This window comes from Salvelinus fontinalis, chromosome 32 (genome assembly GCF_029448725.1).
Source record: "Salvelinus fontinalis isolate EN_2023a chromosome 32, ASM2944872v1, whole genome shotgun sequence".
Taxonomy (NCBI): Eukaryota; Metazoa; Chordata; class Actinopteri; order Salmoniformes; family Salmonidae; genus Salvelinus; species Salvelinus fontinalis.
Window position 1 is genome coordinate 19353931 of NC_074696.1, and position 21228 is coordinate 19375158.

At 48.2% G+C, this 21228-nt stretch overlaps 1 protein-coding gene across 1 annotated transcript in view; it reads right to left on the reverse strand.

Annotated features, from left to right (window-relative positions):
* Positions 1 to 21228, reverse strand: part of LOC129830837 (electrogenic aspartate/glutamate antiporter SLC25A13, mitochondrial-like) — a 110559-nt gene that overhangs the window by 31982 nt on the left and 57349 nt on the right. The window contains exons 10-13 of the mRNA XM_055893610.1: positions 15543 to 15627; positions 6834 to 6992; positions 2606 to 2658; positions 2306 to 2386 (exon numbers count right to left, since the gene is read on the reverse strand). Coding sequence (XP_055749585.1) covers positions 2306 to 2386; positions 2606 to 2658; positions 6834 to 6992; positions 15543 to 15627 — 378 coding nt within the window. The remainder of the gene's footprint in view (positions 1 to 2305; positions 2387 to 2605; positions 2659 to 6833; positions 6993 to 15542; positions 15628 to 21228) is intronic.

Consider the following 21228-nt stretch of genomic DNA (forward strand, 5'->3'; position numbering starts at 1 on the left):
CTGTGCTCTTGACATTGGCCCAGTGTGTATTTTGAGTAACCAAGACCTCAAATGAGGGCCAACGACCGCCTGATAGGCATCCAGCCAGCCAGCAGCGTCTCAGTCAATGGAGCATGCCTTTCTTACCAAATAATCATTAAGATCTGGCAACCATCACTGAGCTTAATTATATTCTGAGGCTACAATGAGGTGGAGAAAGAGATGGAGAGAGGAAGGAGGAGAGAGAGGAGAAGATAGGAAGGAGGAGAGAGAGGAGGAGAGAGGGGGAGAGAGGAAGGAGGAGAGAGACGAAAAGAGAGGAACGATGGGAGGGGAGATGACATGAGTGGGCAAAGAGGAGAAGAGAGTGGGAGAGAGGAAAGAGGAGAAGAGAGGGGGAGAGAGGAAAGAGGAGAAGAGAGGGGGAGAGAGGAAGGAGGAGAGAGAGGAGAAAAGAAGAGAGGGGGAGAGAGGAGAAAAGAAGAGCGGGACCAGAGGAGGAAAGGAGAATATTGGGAGCAGGGAGAAAAGAGGGGATGAGAGGAGAGCGAAGGAAGGAAGGAAGGAAGGAAGGAAGGAAGGAAGGAGGGGCAGAAATTAGAGGAAAGGGGGCACAGCCAAGTGGAGAGGCAAAGAGCAAAGTGGAGATGAGGAGAAGAGGGTAGAAGAGGTGAACAGAGAAAACAGATCAGAAGTGTTGAGAGGAGCATAGAAAAAAGGAGAGGAAAGGGGAAAGGGAAGTGAGGAGAAGGAGGTGAATGGAAAGAACATAAGATAAGAGATGGGAAAGGATTAGAGGAGAAAATAAGAGAGGAGAAGAGAGAAGAGAGGAGAAGAGGAGAAGAGATGAGAAGAGAGGAGAGAGGAAAGAGAGGAGAGAGAGGAGAGAAGAGGAGAGAATGCAGGAAAGAGGAGAAGAGAGGAGAGAGGAGAGTAGAAGAGAAGTGAGAAGAGAGGAGAAGAGGAAAGAAAAGAGAGGAGAAAAGAAGAGAGGAGAAGATAAGAAAATGTCTAGATCCTCACCAGTCCTATTTAACAGTAATAGATTTGTAAAAACGTTATTTACACCACCACCGCCACTCCCTCCCTCCCTCGCTCCCTCCCTCCCTCCCTCGCTCCCTCCAGGCTCTTTCTCTTCTGTCCTGTCAGACTACTGGTCTGGGACTGTTGCTGAAGTCCAAACCAACACTTTCACAGTTTCCAAATCATATAAACAGACTTCATGTGATGTGGCTGAAGTCCACTAAACAGTGCGTGTGTGTGTGTGTGTGTGTGTGTGTGTGTGTGTGTGTGTGTGTGTGTGTGTGTGTGTGTGTGTGTGTGTGTGTGTGTGTGTGTGTGTGTGTGTGTGCCTGCATGCATCCGTGTGTGTGTCTCTGAGTGTCTGAGTCTGTGCATCTGACTGTGTGTGTATTTATCTCTGTGTTTGCGTGCGCGTACATGTGTGTCTGTCTGTGAATGTTTCTGTGTTTGTGCCCACGCGCCCGTGTGTGTGTCTCCATGTGCATGCATGTGTCTCTGTGTGTGTGTCACAGGTGTGTGTGTGTGCTGTGCGCTGGGGTGTGTGAGTGAGTGATAACAGGAGAGGACTGTCCAGCACTAACACCAGAAGAAGGGACAGGATGAAAGGAATGGTCAGATCAGCTCACAGTGATAAAGAGGAAAAATCCATCCGTCCTCATTCCAGTCCACATACACTACGTCCCACTACTCTGGCCTGAACGTACAACATGTATAGAACAACCTTTTTTTCCGACACTCAAGATAAAATTTTAAAAAGCTGTCCTTTTTATCTTCAACATTCCACTCTACATGTGTTATTTGCGACACACAATTTCCATACTAACGTCTCTCATTTCAAAATCTCTCCAAATAAACCTCCTCAAAACATTCATTCATAACCTTAATTGAGTTGTAGTCGCTTGCGTGCACATGGCAAGTATGTGGGTACACATAATGACTTGTGTACCCTAAATATTCTGCTTTAGTGATCGGCATCAAACAGCTCCTTGGTGAAAGGCCTCTATTCATTGGGTGCTATAGGGTCTAGTAGAACTAAAGGGATGGGGTGGGGGGGGGGTGACAGCTTACTGATCAAACACAGGGTGGGGGTAGTGGGGTCGAGGTGGGGGGGCAGTCTCTCAGGTAGCAGTCCTGTCTGTCTCCGTCTGTGTGTCGTCCAGTTTAGAAACACCTGATCTCAGGTCAGTTGGTGGTGCAAGACGTGAATGTCATCCTCCAGTGGGCCTAAACCTGCAACAGGTAAAACATGCCTGTCTAGTCAGCTTCTATGTGGATGGAGGCTGATCAATGAGATGATACTCACACATGCACCAGCCAGGATCTCAGCAGGTACAGGGATTGATCCATCCTTCTGTCTGGTCTTCCCTCTGATAAAGTCATTGACCTGTGGCGAGAACACTAAACATTAGACTGTGTGTATTTGTATGTATGTCTGTGCCTGCATGTGTGTGTGAGTGTGTGCGTGTGTACATAAAATCTGTACTGTACATTAAACTAAAACTAGAGGTAAATGTTAAACTAGGGCTCAGTGAGGGGCTCCGTGGTGACTGGGGCCTGAAACTGGGGCCTGACTGGTCTCCATGTGGAAAAACAAGGCACTTACTGTCAGCTTTATGGCTTTCTCCGGGGCCACGCCCAGTAGCTGTGGTACCAGACCTATCATTAGGACACAACATGATTAGAAAAGAGAAGGGCCAAGGAAGTACAATACACACACACACACACACATACACACGCAGGCAGCAGCACAGCACAGACCCCCTCCACATTAAACACATACCCTGATGAATCCAATTCTGCCTGATCACCAGACACTAATGAACACTATTGATGTGGTGTGGGGGCATCAGGGGCTTAACAGACTAACAAAGTGAAAGAAACATTGACTAGTAGCTCCTTCCCAGAATAGAAAAAAAAACAGAAAACACTAACCAAAGTTTACACAGCCCTCAATTACAACGCAAAGACTTCCAGCCGGATAAAAATAAACAAAATAATCTGATTCGAGAACGATGGATGGACCCCCCTCTTACTACCCCCCATCTTCCTCCCTCCCCCCGTCCCCCCGCCCCTAAAGTAACAAACAAAGTTAATAGTGGAGGGGGTGAATGGGGGTAGTGAACGCAGGGCCCAAAACAGGCCACACAGTCAGAAACAGACACAGGAGCACAACCATATGATTATCTTCATCTGGCCTGGGACTCACAAACAGAAACAGGAGTGTTAGTTGTTTTTGTGGAAGGGCTCAGGCAGAGAACCACACACAAGTCATTTTTTTATTAAATGGCCCATAGCGACTCACAGTTGTAGTTAAGAGACGCTTATTGTTTTCTCATGCTGCTGCGTTGTTTACGCATGGGTTCCTGTCTAGAGACCGTGACATCATCCTAGTGTTTGCAGTGTGTGTGTGTTCTGGTCTGGCTGTCTCACCATTCTAATGCACAGCTCATTCAGTAAGGGAAACAGGAGGAGAGGGAAAATGCTCAGCTTCATTACATTACATAAAGTTGGCTTATGACGCTCTCCTCAGTGGCTAATATAACATAACCAGCATTACCACACAGTAGATCAATGTTAATGAGGGAATTGTGAATGAACTGTGTGAGATTCAAGAGAATATAAGAACGTTTCTTTTTGTATTTCTCTTTTAAAGTTCAGTGTGTTTTCAGATTAGAGGTCGACCGATTATGATTTTTCAACGCCGATACCGATTATTGGAGGACCCAAAAAAAGGGCCGATACCGATTAATCGGACAATTTTTTTATTTTATTTGTAATAATGACAACTACAACAATACTGAATGAACACTTATTTTAACTTAATATAATACATCAATAAAATCAATTTAGCCTCAAATAAATAATTGAAACATGTTAAATTTGGTTTAAATAATGCAAAAACAAAGTGTTGGAGAAGAAAGTAAAAGTGCAATATGTGCCATGAACGTTTAAGTTCCTTGCTCAGAACATGAGAACATATGAAAGCTGGTGGTTCCTTTTAACATGAGTCTTCAATATTCCCAGGTAAGAAGTTTTAGGTTGTAGTTATTATAGGAATTATAGAACTATTTCTCTCTATACGATTTGTATTTCATATACCTTTGACTATTGGATGTTCTTATAGGCACTTTAGTATTGCCAGTGTAACAGTATAGCTTCCGTCCCTCTCCTCGCTCTTACCTGTGCTCGAACCAGGAACACATCGACAACAGCCACCCTCGAAGCAGCGTTACCCATACAGAGCAAGGGGAACAACTACTCCAAGTCTCAGAGCGAGTGACGTTTGAAACGCTATTAGCGCGTACCCCGCTAACTAGCTAGCCATTTCACATCGGTTACACCAGTCTAATCTCGGGAGTTGATAGGCTTGAAGTCATAAACAGCTCAATGCTTGAAGCATTGCGAAGAGCTGCTGGCAAAACGCACAAAATTGCTGTTTGAATGAATGCTTACGAGCCTGCTGGTGCCTACCATTGCTCAGTCAGACTGCTCTATCAAATCATAGACTTAATTATAATATAATAACACACAGAAATACGAGCCTTAGGTCATTAATATGGCCGAATCCGGAAACTATCATCTCGAAAACAAAACGTTTATTCTTTCAATGAAATACGGAACCGTTCCGTATTTTATCTAACGGGTGGCATCCATAAGTCTAAATATTCCTGTTACATTGCACAACCTTCAATGTTATGTCATAATTACGTAGAAATTCTGGCAAATTAGTTCGCAACGAGCCAGGCGGCCCAAACAGTTGCATATACCCTGACTCTGCGTGCAATGAACGCAAGAGAAGTGACACAATTTCACCTGGTTAATATTGCCTGCTAACATGGATTTATTTTAGCTAAATACACAGGTTTAAAAATATATACTTCTGTATTGATTTTAAGAAAGGCATTGATGTTTATGGTTAGGTACAGTCGTGCAACGATTGTGCTTTTTTCGAAAATGTGCTTTTGTTAAATCATCCCCCGTTTGGCGAAGTTGGCTGTCTTTGTTTGGAAGAAATAGTTTTCACACAGTTTGCAATGAGCTAGGCGGCCCAAACTGCTGCATATACCCTGACTCTGTTGCAAGAGAAGTGACATCATTTTTCCAAGTTAAAAGAAATTCATGGTAGTAGGCAATATTAACTAAATATGCAGGTTTAAAAATATATACTTGTGTATTGATTTTAAGAAAGGCATTGATGTTTATGGTTAGGTACACGTTGGAGCAAAGACAGTCCTTTTTCGCGAATGCCACCGCATCGATTATATGCAACGCAGGACACGCTTGATAAACTAGTAATATCATCAACCATGTGTAGTTAACTACTGATTGTGATTGATTGATTGATTGTTTTTTATAAGATAAGTTTAATGCTAGCAAGCAACTTACCTTGGCTTCTTACTGCATTCGCGTAACAGGCAGGTGGTTAGAGCGTTGGACTAGTTAACCGTAAGGTTGCAAGATTGAATCCCCGAGCTGACAAGGTAAAAATCTGTTGTTCTGCCCCTGAACAAGGCAGTTAACCCACCATTCCTAGGCCGTCATTGAAAATAAGAATGTGTTCTTAACTGACTTGCCTAGTTAAATAAAGTTTTGCTTTTTTTATCGGCCAAATCGGTGTCCAAAAATACCGATTTCCGATTGTTATGAAAACTTGAAATCGGACCAAATTAATCGGCCATTCCGATTCATCTGTCGACCTCTATTTCAGATTGTAAAGTTCAGTGTGTTTTCACATTGTACAATTCAGTGTTTTCAGATTGTAAAATTCAGTGTGTTTTCAGATTGTATAGTTCAGTATGTTTTCTGATTGTATAGTTCAGTGTGTTTTCAGATTGTATAGTTCAGTATGTTTTCAGATTGTATAGTTCAGTGTGTTTTCAGATTGTATAGTTCAGTATGTTTTCAGATTGTATAGTTCAGTGTGTTTTCAGATTGTATAGTTCAGTATGTTTTCAGATTGTATAGTTCAGTGTGTTATTCAGATTGTAATGTACCATTTCTCCAGATTCCAGACAGCCATTCAAATTGATCTGCACCGTTGGATGTTTTTTGTGACACGGGATGTGTTCCAAATGGCCCTCTATTCATAGTGCACTACCATGGGTCCTATGGGCCCTGGTCAAACGTGGTGCACTATAAAGAGAATAGGATGCCATTTGGAACCGACTACTGATGTACCTGTGCGACGGAGCCAGGTCTGTCTGACTGTGTCTATAATGTCAGAGACCTCTCTAAAGGCTTGGTGTCCTGTGACAGACACTAAGACTTCCCACTTCCTCGTAGAACCCTCACGGGAGAACTCGCCTGTCAATCATAATCCTGAGAATTCCGATATAGTGTGTGTTGTTTGAGAACCATCCCCCGCTCCCTGAGTGCAGGTACTTATTAAATGAATGCCAGTTGAAGTCTGGCAGGGGCAGTCACACTACCATTGTGACAGAGCTCTGCTGGTATGTGGCCGTGCATTGTCCTCCCGAAAACTCCCAAGACTACCTTTAATCACTTCAAAGAAGCCAGGTCAGAGGGAAGGTGAACTCAAACCCGCCCACCTCTCCTCATCCTCTCTCCTCTCCCAAACCTCTAAACCCCATCTGTTGTTGTGATGGAGTGATATGAAGTCACAGCTAGACGCTAATCTATGGTCAGATTTGTGTTGTTCCAGGTTATGGTTAAAGTTAGGATTAGAGGAGGGTAAACTGACCCTAAATCTGTGCCTCCCTCTACCCATTAGCCTGTCACTATATACCTATATAGTGAACTACTCTGGCCAAAAGCAGAGTACTATGTAGGGAATAGGGTGTCATTTGGGACACATCTCGTCTGGTACTGACCTCTATAGAGGCCGAAGAAGCCTTCGTAACGCAGCACCTTCTTGAAGCAGTCTAAGCTGTTCTTGTACATGAGCTCTTCCACCAGGGAGCCTGTGGTCCTCTGGTTCTGCATCCTGGTCTTCACTAGGTCTATGGGGTACACTGCTGTGGCTCCCACAGCTGGAAAAACACGTGACATAAATGCTATGAAGGAAGTAGGGGAGGGGAGACGTTATAAATTCATTTTTTAGCTCGTTATACAGCCGGGCGTACACTACACGATTTTGGCCCCGAATTAGCTGTCAAAGACACATTTTTGAGATCGGAGACAAATCCCCATGTCGTTGCTCGGGGCACGCGGCTGTCACTGACGCTCGTTTAATGTGACGCAATCTGAGGGCTACCGATCCAGTTTGAGCAGTCCCAGAAGTCCCGATATTTTCAAATATGTTGATTTTATTGGGACCAAATTCTACAATGCTCTTGTAGTGTGAGATCTGTAACGACAAGTTTTGAGAATGGTGATCAGCAATAGCCAACGAGAGCCCGCCAATGAGAGCTCGCCATGTGTTTGTACTTGCCTTTAACCAAAGCCAAAGTGTCAAATCGTTACAGCTCTGTAGTTCACAAGCAATGTTATTCAATTCAAAATGTTGGCTAGATATTTGAAAGCGTTTATGAGGCTGCGTTGAGCCACAGCTCGTTCTAGCGACTTTAACAATCTAATCACATCATCTTGTAGTGGGTGACCCCCGTCTGTATCGCATCATTTAGTGTGTCCATCACTACGTTGGCAGGACAAAAAACTAGAGGAAAGATGGGTAATTTAATGTGAGAGGCCCAGTGATGTTAGGATTTTGAAAGTCGTGTAGTGTACACCAGACATGGGAGGGGGTCAGTACCTCTTACTAGCCTGTCTCCTGTAGGGGTGGTCAGTACCTCTTACTAGCCTGTCTCCTGTAGGGGTGGTCAGTACCTCTTACTAGCCTGTCTCCTGTAGGGGGGTACACTACCTCTTACTAACCTGTCTCCTGTAGGGGTGGTCAGTACCTCTTACTAGCCTGTCTCCTGTAGGGGGGTACACTACCTCTTACTAACCTGTCTCCTGTAGGGGGGGTCAGTACCTCTTACTAACCTGTCTCCTGTAGGGGGGGTCAGTACCTCTTACTAGCCTGTCTCCTGTAGAGGGGGTCATTACCTCTTACTAGCATGTCTCCTGTAGGGGGGTACACTACCTCTTACTAACCTGTCTCCTGTAGGGGGGGTCAGTACCTCTTACTAGCCTGTCTCATGTAGTGGGGGGGTCAGTACCTCTTACTAACCTGTCTTCTGTAGGGGGGGGACACTACCTCTTACTAACCTGTCTCCTGTAGGGGTGGTCAGTACCTCTTACTAGCCTGTCTCCTGTAGGGGGGGGGAGGGGGGGGGGGGGGGGGGTCAGTACCTCTTACTAGCCTGTCTCCTGTAGGGGGGGTCAGTACCTCTTACTAGCCTGTCTCATGTAGTGGGGGGATCAGTACCTCTTACTAACCTGTCTCCTGTAGGGGGGGTCATTACCTCTTACTAGCCTGTCTCCTGTAGAGGGGGGGGCTCAGTACCTCTTACTAACCTGTCTCCTGTAGGGGGGGGGGGGGGGGGGGTCAGTACCTCTTACTATCCCTTGTCCTGTAGGGGGGGGGGGGCACTACCTCTTACTAACCTGTCTCCTGTAGGGGGACACACTACCTCTTACTAACCTGTCTCCTGTAGGGGGGGACACTACCTCTTACTAACCTGTCTCCTGTAGGGGGGGGGGGGCACTACCTCTTACTAACCTGTCTCCTGTAGGGGGGGGGGGGGGGGGGGGGGGGGACACTACCTCTTACTAACCTGTCTCCTGTAGGGGGGTACACTACCTCTTACTAACCTGTCTCCTGTAGGGGGGGTCAGTATCTCTTACTAACCTGTCTCCTGTAGTGGGGGTCAGTACCTCTTACTAGCCTGTCTCATGTAGTGGGGGGGTCAGTACCTCTTACTAACCTGTCTCCTGTAGGGGGGGGGGACACTACCTCTTACTAACCTGTCTCCTGTAGGGGGGGTCATTACCTCTTACTAGCCTGTCTCCTGTAGGGGGGGGGGGGGGGGTCAGTACCTCTTACTAACCTGTCTCCTGTAGGGTGTCAGTACCTCTTACTAACCTGTCTCCTGCAGGGGACACACACAAAACCTCTTACTAACCTGTCTCCTGTAGGGGGGGGGGGGGCACTACCTCTTACTAACCTGTCTCCTGTAGGGGATACACACAGTACCTCTTACTAACCTGTCTCCTGTAGGGGGGGACACTACCTCTTACTAACCTGTCTCCTGTAGGGGGGGAGGGGGGGACACTACCTCTGACTAACCTGTCTCCTGTAGGGGGGGTCAGTACCTCTTACTAACCTGTCTCCTGTAGGGGGGGGGGGGGGGGGGGTCAGTACCTCTTACTAACCTGTCTCCTGTAGGGAGGGGGGGGGGGGGGAACTACCTCTTACTAACCTGTCTCCTGTAGGGGGGGGGGGGGACACACTACCTCTTACTAACCTGTCTCCTGTAGGGTGTCAGTACCTCTTACTAACCTGTCTCCTGCAGGGGACACACACAAAACCTCTTACTAACCCGTCTCCTGTAGGGGGGGGGGGGGGGGGGGCACTACCTCTTACTAACCTGTCTCCTGTAGGGGGGGGGGGCACTACCTCTTACTAACCTGTCTCCTGTAGGGGAAACACACAGTACCTCTTACTAACCTGTCTCCTGTAGGGGGGGACACTACCTCTTACTAACCTGTCTCCTGTAGGGGGGGGGGGGGCACTACCTCTTACTAACCTGTCTCCTGTAGGGGAAACACACAGTACCTCTTACTAACCTGTCTCCTGTAGGGGGGGACACTACCTCTTACTAACCTGTCTCCTGTAGGGGGGGAGGGGGGGACACTACCTCTGACTAACCTGTCTCCTGTAGGGGGGGTCAGTACCTCTTACTAACCTGTCTCCTGTAGGGGAGTCAGTACCTCTTACTAACCTGTCTCCTGTAGGGGGGGACACTACCTCTGACTAACCTGTCTCCTGTAGGGGGGGTCAGTACCTCTTACTAACCTGTCTCCTGTAGGGGGGGTCAGTACCTCTTACTAACCTGTCTCCTGTAGGGAGGGGGGGGGGGGGGACTACCTCTTACTAACCTGTCTCCTGTAGGGGGGCGGGGACACACACTACCTCTTACTAACCTGTCTCCTGTAGGGGGGGGGGGGACACGCACACACTACCTCTTACTAACCTGTCTCCTGTAGTGGGGGGGGGGGGGACACACTACCTCTTACTAACCCGTCTCCTGTAGGGGGGGGGGGGGGGGGGTCAGTACCTCTTACTAACCTGTCTCCTGTAGGGTGTCAGTACCTCTTACTAACCTGTCTCCTGCAGGGGACACACACAAAACCTCTTACTAACCTGTCTCCTGTAGGGGGGGGGGGGGCACTACCTCTTACTAACCTGTCTCCTGTAGGGGGGGGGGGCACTACCTCTTACTAACCTGTCTCCTGTAGGGGAAACACACAGTACCTCTTACTAACCTGTCTCCTGTAGTGGGGGGGGGGGGGGGGGGGACACACTACCTCTTACTAACCTGTCTCCTGTAGGGGGGGGGGGGGGCACTACCTCTTACTAACCTGTCTCCTGTAGGGGACACACACACTCCCTCTTATTAACCTGTCTCCTGTAGGGGGGGGGGACACTACCTCTTACTAACCTGTCTCCTGTAGGGGGGGGGGGGGACACTACCTCTTACTAACCTGTCTCCTGTAGGGGACACACACACACTACCTCTTACTAACCTGTCTCCTGTAGGGGGGGACACTACCTCTTACTAACCTGTCTCCTGTAGGGGGGGTCAATACCTCTTACTAACCTGTCTCCTGTAGGGGGGGGGGGGGGACACACTACCTCTTACTAGCCTGTCTCCTGTAGGGGGGGGGGGGGGGACACTACCTCTTACTAACATGTCTCCTGTAGGGGGGGGGGGGGGGGGGGGGACACACACTACCTCTGACTAACCTGTCTCCTGTAGGGGGGGTCAGTACCTCTTACTAACCTGTCTCCTGTAGTGGGGGGGGGGGGGACACACTACCTCTTACTAGCCTGTCTCCTGTAGGGGGGATCAGTACCTCTTACTAACCTGTCTCCTGTAGGGGGCACACACACTACCTCTAACTAACCTGTCTCCTGTAGGGGGGGGGGACACTACCTCTTACTAACCTGTCTCCTGTAGGGGGGGTCAGTACCTCTTACTAACCTGTCTCCTGTAGGGGTGGGGGGGCACTACCTCTTACTAACCTGTCTCCTGTAGGGAACACACACACTACCTCTTACTAACCTGTCTCCTGTAGGGGTGTCAGTACCTCTTACTAACCTGTCTCCTGTAGGGGGGGTCAGTACCTCTTACTAACCTGTCTCCTGTAGGGGGGGACACTACCTCTTACTAACCTGTCTCCTGTAGGGGGGGTCACTACCTCTTACTAACCTGTCTCCTGTAGGGGGGGACACTACCTCTTACTAACCTGTCTCCTGTAGGGGGGGAGGGGGGGACACTACCTCTGACTAACCTGTCTCCTGTAGGGGGGGTCAGTACCTCTTACTAACCTGTCTCCTGTAGGGGAGTCAGTACCTCTTACTAACCTGTCTCCTGTAGGGGGCAGACACACTACCTCTTACTAACCTGTCTCCTGTAGGGGGGGTCAGTACCTCTTACTAACCTGTCTCCTGTAGGGGGGGTCAGTACCTCTTACTAACCTGTCTCCTGTAGGGAGGGGGGGGGGGGGACTACCTCTTACTAACCTGTCTCCTGTAGGGGGGCGGGGACACACACTACCTCTTACTAACCTGTCTCCTGTAGGGGGGGGGGGGACACGCACACACTACCTCTTACTAACCTGTCTCCTGTAGTGGGGGGGGGGGGACACACTACCTCTTACTAACCCGTCTCCTGTAGGGGGGGGGGGGGGGGGGTCAGTACCTCTTACTAACCTGTCTCCTGTAGGGTGTCAGTACCTCTTACTAACCTGTCTCCTGCAGGGGACACACACAAAACCTCTTACTAACCTGTCTCCTGTAGGGGGGGGGGGGGCACTACCTCTTACTAACCTGTCTCCTGTAGGGGGGGGGGGGCACTACCTCTTACTAACCTGTCTCCTGTAGGGGAAACACACAGTACCTCTTACTAACCTGTCTCCTGTAGTGGGGGGGGGGGGGGACACACTACCTCTTACTAACCTGTCTCCTGTAGGGGGGGGGGGGGGGCACTACCTCTTACTAACCTGTCTCCTGTAGGGGACACACACACTCCCTCTTATTAACCTGTCTCCTGTAGGGGGGGGGGACACTACCTCTTACTAACCTGTCTCCTGTAGGGGGGGGGGGGGGGGGACACTACCTCTTACTAACCTGTCTCCTGTAGGGGACACACACACACTACCTCTTACTAACCTGTCTCCTGTAGGGGGGGACACTACCTCTTACTAACCTGTCTCCTGTAGGGGGGGTCAATACCTCTTACTAACCTGTCTCCTGTAGGGGGGGGGGGGACACACTACCTCTTACTAGCCTGTCTCCTGTAGGGGGGGGGGGGGGGACACACTACCTCTTACTAACATGTCTCCTGTAGGGGGGGGGGGGGGGGGGACACACACACTACCTCTGACTAACCTGTCTCCTGTAGGGGGGGTCAGTACCTCTTACTAACCTGTCTCCTGTAGTGGGGGGGGGGGGACACACTACCTCTTACTAGCCTGTCTCCTGTAGGGGGCACACACAGTACCTCTTACTAGCCTGTCTCCTGTAGGGGTGTCAGTACCTCTTACTAACCTGTCTCCTGTAGGGGGGGGGGCACTACCTTTTACTAACCTGTCTCCTGTAGGGGGCACACACAGTACCTCTTACTAGCCTGTCTCCTGTAGGGGTGTCAGTACCTCTTACTAACCTGTCTCCTGTAGGGGGGGGGGCACTACCTTTTACTAACCGGTCTCCTGTAGGGGGGGGACACTACCTCTTACTAACCGGTCTCCTGTAGGGGGGGTCAGTACCTCTTACTAACCTGTCTCCTGTAGGGGGGGTCAGTACCTCTTACTAACCTGTCTCCTGTAGGGAGGGGGGGGGGGAACTACCTCTTACTAACCTGTCTCCTGTAGGGGGGGGGGGGGGGGGGGCACTACCTCTTACTAACCTGTCTCCTGTAGGGGACATACACACTACCTCTTACTAACCTGTCTCCTGTAGGGGACACACACACTACCTCTTACTAACCTCTCCTGTAGGGGGGGGGGACACTACCTCTGACTAACCTGTCTCCTGTAGGGGGGGTCAGTACCTCTTACTAACCTGTCTCCTGTAGGGGGGGGGGGGTCAGTACCTCTTACTAACCTGTCTCCTGTAGGGGAGTCAGTACCTCTTACTAACCTGTCTCCTGTAGGGGGGAGACACACTACCTCTTACTAACCTGTCTCCTGTAGGGGGGGTCAGTACCTCTTACTAACCTGTCTCCTGTAGGGGGGGGGACACTACCTCTTACTAACCTGTCTCCTGCAGGGGAGTCAGTACCTCTTACTAACCTGTCTCCTGTAGGGGGGAGACACACTACCTCTTACTAACCTGTCTCCTGTAGGGGGGGTCAGTACCTCTTACTAACCTGTCTCCTGTAGGGGGGATCAGTACCTCTTACTAACCTGTCTCCTGTAGGGAGGGGGGGGGGGGGGACTACCTCTTACTAACCTGTCTCCTGTAGGGTGTCAGTACCTCTTACTAACCTGTCTCCTGTAGTGGGGGGGGGGGGGACACACACTACCTCTTACTAACCTGTCTCCTGTAGGGGGGGGGGGGGGGGGGGGGGCACTACCTCTTACTAACCTGTATCCTGTAGGGGACACACACACTCCCTCTTACTAACCTGTCTCCTGTAGGGGGGGGGGGACACTACCTCTTACTAACCTGTCTCCTGTAGGGGACACACACACACTACCTCTTACTAGCCTGTCTCCTGTAGGGGGGGGGGACACTACCTCTTACTAACCTGTCTCCTGTAGGGGGGGTCAGTACCTCTTACTAACCTGTCTCCTGTAGTGGGGGGGGGGGGGGACACACTACCTCTTACTAGCCTGTCTCCTGTAGGGGGGGTCAGTACCTCTTACTAACCTGTCTCCTGTAGGGGACACACACACTACCTCTTACTAACATGTCTCCTGTAGGGGGGGGGGGGGGCACACTACCTCTGACTAACCTGTCTCCTGTAGGGGGGGTCAGTACCTCTTACTAACCTGTCTCCTGTAGGGGGCACACACACTACCTCTAACTAACCTGTCTCCTGTAGGGGGGGGGGACACTACCTCTTACTAACCTGTCTCCTGTAGGGGGGGTCAGTACCTCTTACTAACCTGTCTCCTGTAGGGGTGGGGGGGCACTACCTCTTACTAACCTGTCTCCTGTAGGGGTGGGGGGGGCACTACCTCTTACTAACCTGTCTCCTGTAGGGGACACACACACTACCTCTTACTAACCTGTCTCCTGTAGGGGACACACACACTACTTCTTACTAACCTGTCTCCTGTAGGAGGGGGGGGGGACACTACCTCTTACTAACCTGTCTCCTGTAGGTGGGGGGACACACTACCTCTTACTAACCTGTCTCCTGTAGGGGACACACACACTACCTCTTACTAACCTGTCTCCTGTAGGGTGGGGGACACTACCTCTTACTAACCTGTCTCCTGTAGGGGACACACACACTACCTCTTACTAACCTGTCTCCTGTAGGGGGGAGGAGGAAGGGTGGGGAACGGGAGGGAGGGGAGTAGTCTGGAGCCAAACACAGGCACCACATCCACCCCCGACCCCACATTGCCCCCACCCCTCCCCCCAAAAGTCCCTTCTCTCTGATCATTCACAGGTACAAAAGAGTCCAAACACAGGGAGGTTCCCATGGTGCATAGAGCCCCTGTCCTATTTAAGTGGTGGAGGAATCGCCCCTGCAGAACGCAATAGGAAGCCCTTTGTTTTCTATTTTCTTATGAGGTTGGAGGGTGATGGGGGTAGGGGGGGCAGGTGAGGGGGTGGTGGTGACACAATGACTCGTGACTTGACATGGGCCTTGTCCCAAATTGCACCTTTTTCCCTATGTAGTGCATTACATTTGACAAGTTATCCACTACATAGAGAATAGGGTTATCCACTACATAGGGAATAGGGTTATCCACTACATAGGGAATAGGGTTATCCACTACATAGGGAATAGGGTTATCTACTACATAGGGAATAGGGTTATCCACTACATAGGGAATAGGGTTATCCACTACATAGGGAATAGGGTTATCCACTACATAGGGAATAGGGTTATCCACTACATAGGGAATAGGGTTATCCACTACATAGGGAATAGGGTTATCCACTACATAGGGAATAGGGTTATCCACTACATAGGGAATATAGTTATCCACTACAAAGGGAATAGGGTTATCCACTACATAGGGAATAGGGTGCTATTTGAGACGTAGGGAATAGGGTTATCCCCTACGTAGGGAATAGGGTGCTATTTGAGACGTAGGGAATAGGGTTATCCCCTACGTAGGGAATAGGGTGCTATTTGAGATGTAGGGAATATGGTTATCCACTACATAGGGAACAGGGCTATCCACTACATAGGGAATAGGGTGCTATTTGAGACATAGCCTTGACTTACCGCCAGCGATGGAACCCAGGCCAAACCTGTAAGCGGACTCTGCTACCTGGATGAGAACAGAGCGGGACGGGTCTCCACCAGACAGCTGAAAGAGAGTGACACAACAGAGAGAGGGGAAGAAATGGGGGGAGAGAGAGAAGAGATGATGAGAGAGAGAGAGAGAGAGAGAGAGAGAGAGAGAGAGAGAGAGAGAGAAAAGTTAAATACCAGTGTGCCATCACAGCAACAAGATTTGTGACTTGTCGCCACAAAAAAAAAGGCAACCAGTGAACAAATACCATAGTAAATACAACCCATATTTATGTTTATTTATTTTCAATGTTTTACTTTAACTATTTGCACATCGTTACAACACTGTATTTAGACATATGACACTTGAAATGTCTATTCTATTATTTTGGAACTTTTGTGAGTGTAATGTTCACTGTTCATTTTTTATTGTTTATATCATTTTTGTTTATTATCTATTTCCCTAGCTTTGGCAATGTAAACATATGTTTCAATGTAAACATATGTTTCCCATGCCAATAAAGCCCCTTGAATTGAATTGAAAAGAGAGAGAGAAAGAAATAGACAAGCCGTAACATCCCACGTTTAAATCAGAAGTCAGACCTTGTAGTTGAGCCCTAAAGGCGTCAGCATGTTTCAGTTCAGCTGGCGCTTAGCCGAACCGAACGAGTGTGGTCGCATACTCACATAAAACACCTTCAATTGGAAAATGAGAAAAAAGCGGCAATAGTACGGTTTGTCCATTTTGAGACACCGTAGCCAGTATGCCCTTCTTACAAAATAGTCAGAATTTAGATAACAAGAAATCTGTTATTCATTTTTATTTTATTTTACAAAGGAGATCTTAGTCGCACCATTTTATATTTATGTAAGAAGTTTGGCGCAGTATTTCTCAATAAAATAAATTGCATAAAAACGAGTCGCCACTCATTGAATGACAACAAACACTTTATTGAGGAATCCCCACTGCTGACCAATCACCGAAGAACTTTGGCTTGCCTCCAGTATGTGTGCCCAAACCCTCACCGAAGTCCAAAACAAACAAAAACATCACAAAATGTTGTCATAATATATGCACAAACTCTTCTGAACTGTTTCGGCTGGGAAGCATGCGGATGCCTTTAGCCCCATCTTTTCGGCTGGGAAGCATGCGGATGCCTTTAGCCCCATCTTTTCGGCTGGGAAGCATGCGGATGCCTTTAGCCCCATCTTTTCGGCTGGGAAACATGCGGATGCCTTTAGCCCCATCTTTTCGACTGGGGAGCATGCGGATGCCTTTAGCCCCATCTTTTCGGCTGGGAAGCATGCGGATGCCTTTAGCCCCATCTTTTCGACTGGGGAGCATGCGGATGCCTTTAGCCCCATCTTTTCGACTGGGAAGCATGCGGATGCCTTTAGCCCCATCTTTTCGGCTGGGAAGCATGCGGATGCCTTTAGCCCCATCTTTTCGTCTGGGAAGCATGCGGATGCCTTTAGCCCCATCTTTTCGACTGGGAAGCATGCGGATGCCTTTAGCCCCATCTTTTCGGCTGGGAAACATGCGGATGCCTTTAGCCCCATCTTTTCGACTGGGGAGCATGCGGATGCCTTTAGCCCCATCTTTTCGACTGGGGAGCATGCGGATGCCTTTAGCCCCATCTTTTCGACTGGGAAGCATGCGGATGCCTTTAGCCCCATCTTTTCGACTGGGAAGCATGCGGATGCCTTTAGCCCCATCTTTTCGACTGGGAAGCATGCGGATGCCTTTAGCCCCATCTTTTCGACTGGGAAGCATGCGGATGCCTTTAGCCCCATCTTTTCGGCTGGGAAGCATGCGGATGCCTTTAGCCCCATCTTTTCGTCTGGGAAGCATGCGGATGCCTTTAGCCCCATCTTTTCGTCTGGGAAGCATGCGGATGCCTTTAGCCCCATCTTTTCGGCTGGGAAGCATGCGGATGCCTTTAGCCCCATCTTTTCGGCTGGGAAGCATGCGGATGCCTTTAGCCCCATCTTTTCGGCTGGGAAGCATGCGGATGCCTTTAGCCCCATCTTTTTGACTGGGAAGCATGCGGATGCCTTTAGCCCCATCTTTTCGGCTGGGAAGCATGCGGATGCCTTTAGCCCCATCTTGATTCCCACAGAGTAACAAGAGCAGTACACTATCTCATTTCCCATTAGAAAGCTCATTTATATTCAGTCCTACATCAATTCAGGTCAGACAGTTTACATGCGTCATCAGAATCACTTAAATGCCTATATTTCATCTGTCCTTTAGAAAAGCTTAAAGATGTTAAGTGTCACGTTGATTTCACTTCAGGGAATCACGATGCTGAATAAAACACTGTTGTCTATTCTGTGTCATGAGTCATGACATGATTAGACAACATCACATGCTGTACTTAGTCATCTCATGTGACGCCACAAGATATTTAATTTAATTTTTATTATCTCTATAGGCTATATATTCACATTTATGATGGCATACAGTGATTAAATGAATTGCCCTCTAGCACCGATTCCTATCCATTTGAATGTTAAAACTCTCTTGAATTACAGAGATTCGTTTGAGAAACTCCAATCAGGCACAGAAGCATTGGGTAGGAAGTTAGTGGAACAAACCCAGAATCAGAAGCCTCGCTTTGATTGGATGCCACCCAAGCCCCTGCCCATGCCATTGGCTGCCACCCCAGCCCCTGCCCATGCCATAGGCACACATCAGAGCACAAAACCAGCTGAGTGTTAATATTGCTGTTAGACAGTGATAGCCAGCCATAACACCAAGCATTCTGCTCCACAGTACCTGTCGCCTGGCTGGGCCTGCCCAGCCCTCATCCCTCATCCCTGGTTAAAGGAGGTGGAGAGGTGGGCCCCTCTATGGTGGAGAGGTGGGCCCCTGTATGGAACAGGTCCACCTGTCAGGAACTATCTGTGCCCCTGACCCCCCTCTGTCGGCCCCTAATGCCCCTAGAAGACCCCCCCCTTCCTTTCCCTCCTCCCTCCCTGTTTCTCTGAGTCACAGCCAGGGGCGTAGGGGATGGAGAGGGGCAGAGAGGAGGGGTGGAGGTTGGAGGTTCAGAGGGAGAGCTGGCCTGCAGCCCGCGGAGGCCAGACCACAGCCCAAAGCGTCTCATTGTGGTGGGACTGGCGGCTCTAACCGGGGCCCCTGCTCCGGTCCGGCCTGGAGCCTAGTCTGGCTGCAGTCAGGGGAGAGGGAGGAAATCACCCCGCAACGCCACGCTGTCTCACTCTGCAGACCAGGCAGAGCTTCTAACAGGAGGAAAACAACAAACATCCATCCAACCTCTTTTTTCTTTACCTTTTGTTTCGTCCTCAGCTGTTTTGTTTCAAACCCCTTCGCTCAGTCATTTCTCATTTCCCCCTCAGCATATTTGAGATACAGTGCATTCAGAAAATATTCACACCCCTTGACTCTTCCCACATTTTGTTGTGTTACAGCCTGAATTTTAAATGGATTAAATATACATTTTGTGCCACTGATATACACACAATACCTCACAATGTCAAAGTGGATTTTTATATATTTATTTTTACATTTTTAATTAATAAACAATTAAAAGCTGAAATGTCTTGAGTCAATAAGTAGTCAACCCTATGTTATGGCCATCCTAAATAGGTTCATGAGTATAAATTAGCTGAAAAAGTCACATAACACAGTTGAAGTCGGAAGTTTACATACACCTTAGCCAAATACATTTAAACTCTGTTTTTCACAATTCCATGATAGTTAATTCAAGTAATAATTCCCTGTCTTAGGTCAGTTAAGATCACCACTTTATTTTAAGAATGTGAAATGTCAGAATAATAGTAGAGAGATTGATTTATTTCAGCTTTTATTTCTTTCATCACATTCCTAGTGGGTCAAAAGTTTACATACACTCAATTAGTATTTGGTAGCATTGCCTTTAAATTGTTTAACTTGGGTCAAACGTGTTGGGTAGCCTTCCACAAGCTTCCCACAATAAGTTGGGTGAATTTTGGCCCATTCCTCCTGACAGAGCTGGTGTAACTGAGTCAGGTTTGTAGGCACAAATTTTCTATGGGATTAAGGTCAGGGCATTGTGATGGCCACTCCAATACCTTGACTTTGTTGTCCTTAAGCCATTTTGCCACAATTTTGGAAGTATGCTTGGGGTCATTGTCCATTTGGTAAACCCATTTGCGACCAAGCTTTAACTTCCTGACTGATGTCTTGAGATGCTGCTTCAATATGTCCACATAATTTTCCTTCCTCGTGATGCCATCTATTTGTGAAGTGCACTAGTCCCTCCTGCAGCAAAGCACCCCCACAACATGATGCTGCCACCCCCGTGCTTCATGGTTGGGATGGTGTTCTTTGGCTTGCAAGCCTCCCCCTTTTTCCTCCAAACATAACGATGGTCATTATGGCCAAACAGTTCTATTTTTGTTTCATCAGACCAGAGCACGTTTCTCCAAAAAGTGTGATCTTTGTCCCCATGTGCAGTTGCAACCCGTAGTCTGGCTTTTTTATGGCGGTTTTGGAGCAGCGGCTTCTTCCTTGCTGAGTGGCCTTTCAGGTTATGTCGATATAGGACTCGTTTTATTGCGGATATAGATATTTTTGTACCTGTTTCCTCCAGCATCTTCACAAGATCCTTTGCTGTTGTTCTGGGATTGATTTGCACTTTTCGCACCAAAGTACGTTCATCTCTAGGAGACAGAACGCGTCCCCATCCTGAGCGGTATGACGGCTGCGTGGTCCCATGGTGTTTATACTTTTGTTTGTACAGATGAAAGTGGTACCTTCAGGCATTTGGAAATTGCTCCCAAGGATGAACCAGACTTGTGGAGGTCTACAATTTTTTCTGATGTCTTGGCTGATTTCTTTTGATTTTCCCATGATGTCAAGCAAAGAGGCACTGAGTTTGAAGGTAGGCCTTGAAATACATCCACAGGTATACCTCCAATTGACTCAAATTATGTCAATTAGCCTATCAGAAGCTTCTAAAGCCATGACATAATTTGGGGAAATTTTCCAAGCTGTTTAACGGCACAGTCAACTTAGTGTATGTAAACTTCTGACCCACTGGAATTGTGATACAGTGAAATATAAGTGAAATAATCTGTATGTAAACAATTGTTGGAAAAGTGACTTGTGTCATGCACAAAGTAGATGTCCTAACCGACTTGCCAAACTATAGTTTGTTAACAAGAAATTTGTGGGAGTGGTTGAAAAACGAGTTTTAATGACTCCAACCTAAGTGTATGTAAACTTCTTACTTCAACTGTAAGTTGAATGGACTCTGTGTGCAATAATAGTGTTTAACATGATTTTTGAATGGCTGCCTCATTACTGTACCCCACACATACAATCATCTTTAAGGTTCCTCAGTCAAGGGAGTGAATTTCAAGCACAGATTCAAGCACAAAGACCAAGGAGGTTTTCTAATGCCTCGCAAAGAAGGTCACCTATTGGTAGACGGGTAAATATAAAAAAAAAGCAGAAACTGAATGTATCTTTGAGCATGGTGAAGTTATTAATTACGCTTTGGATGGTGTATCAATACACCCAGTCACTACAAAGTTAAAGGCATCCTTCCTAACTCAGTTGCCAGAGAGGAAGAAAACTGCTCAGGGATTTCACCACAGTTTCTCCTATCACAGTTTAATGGCTGTGATAGGAGAAAACTGATGATGGATCAACAACATTGTACATATA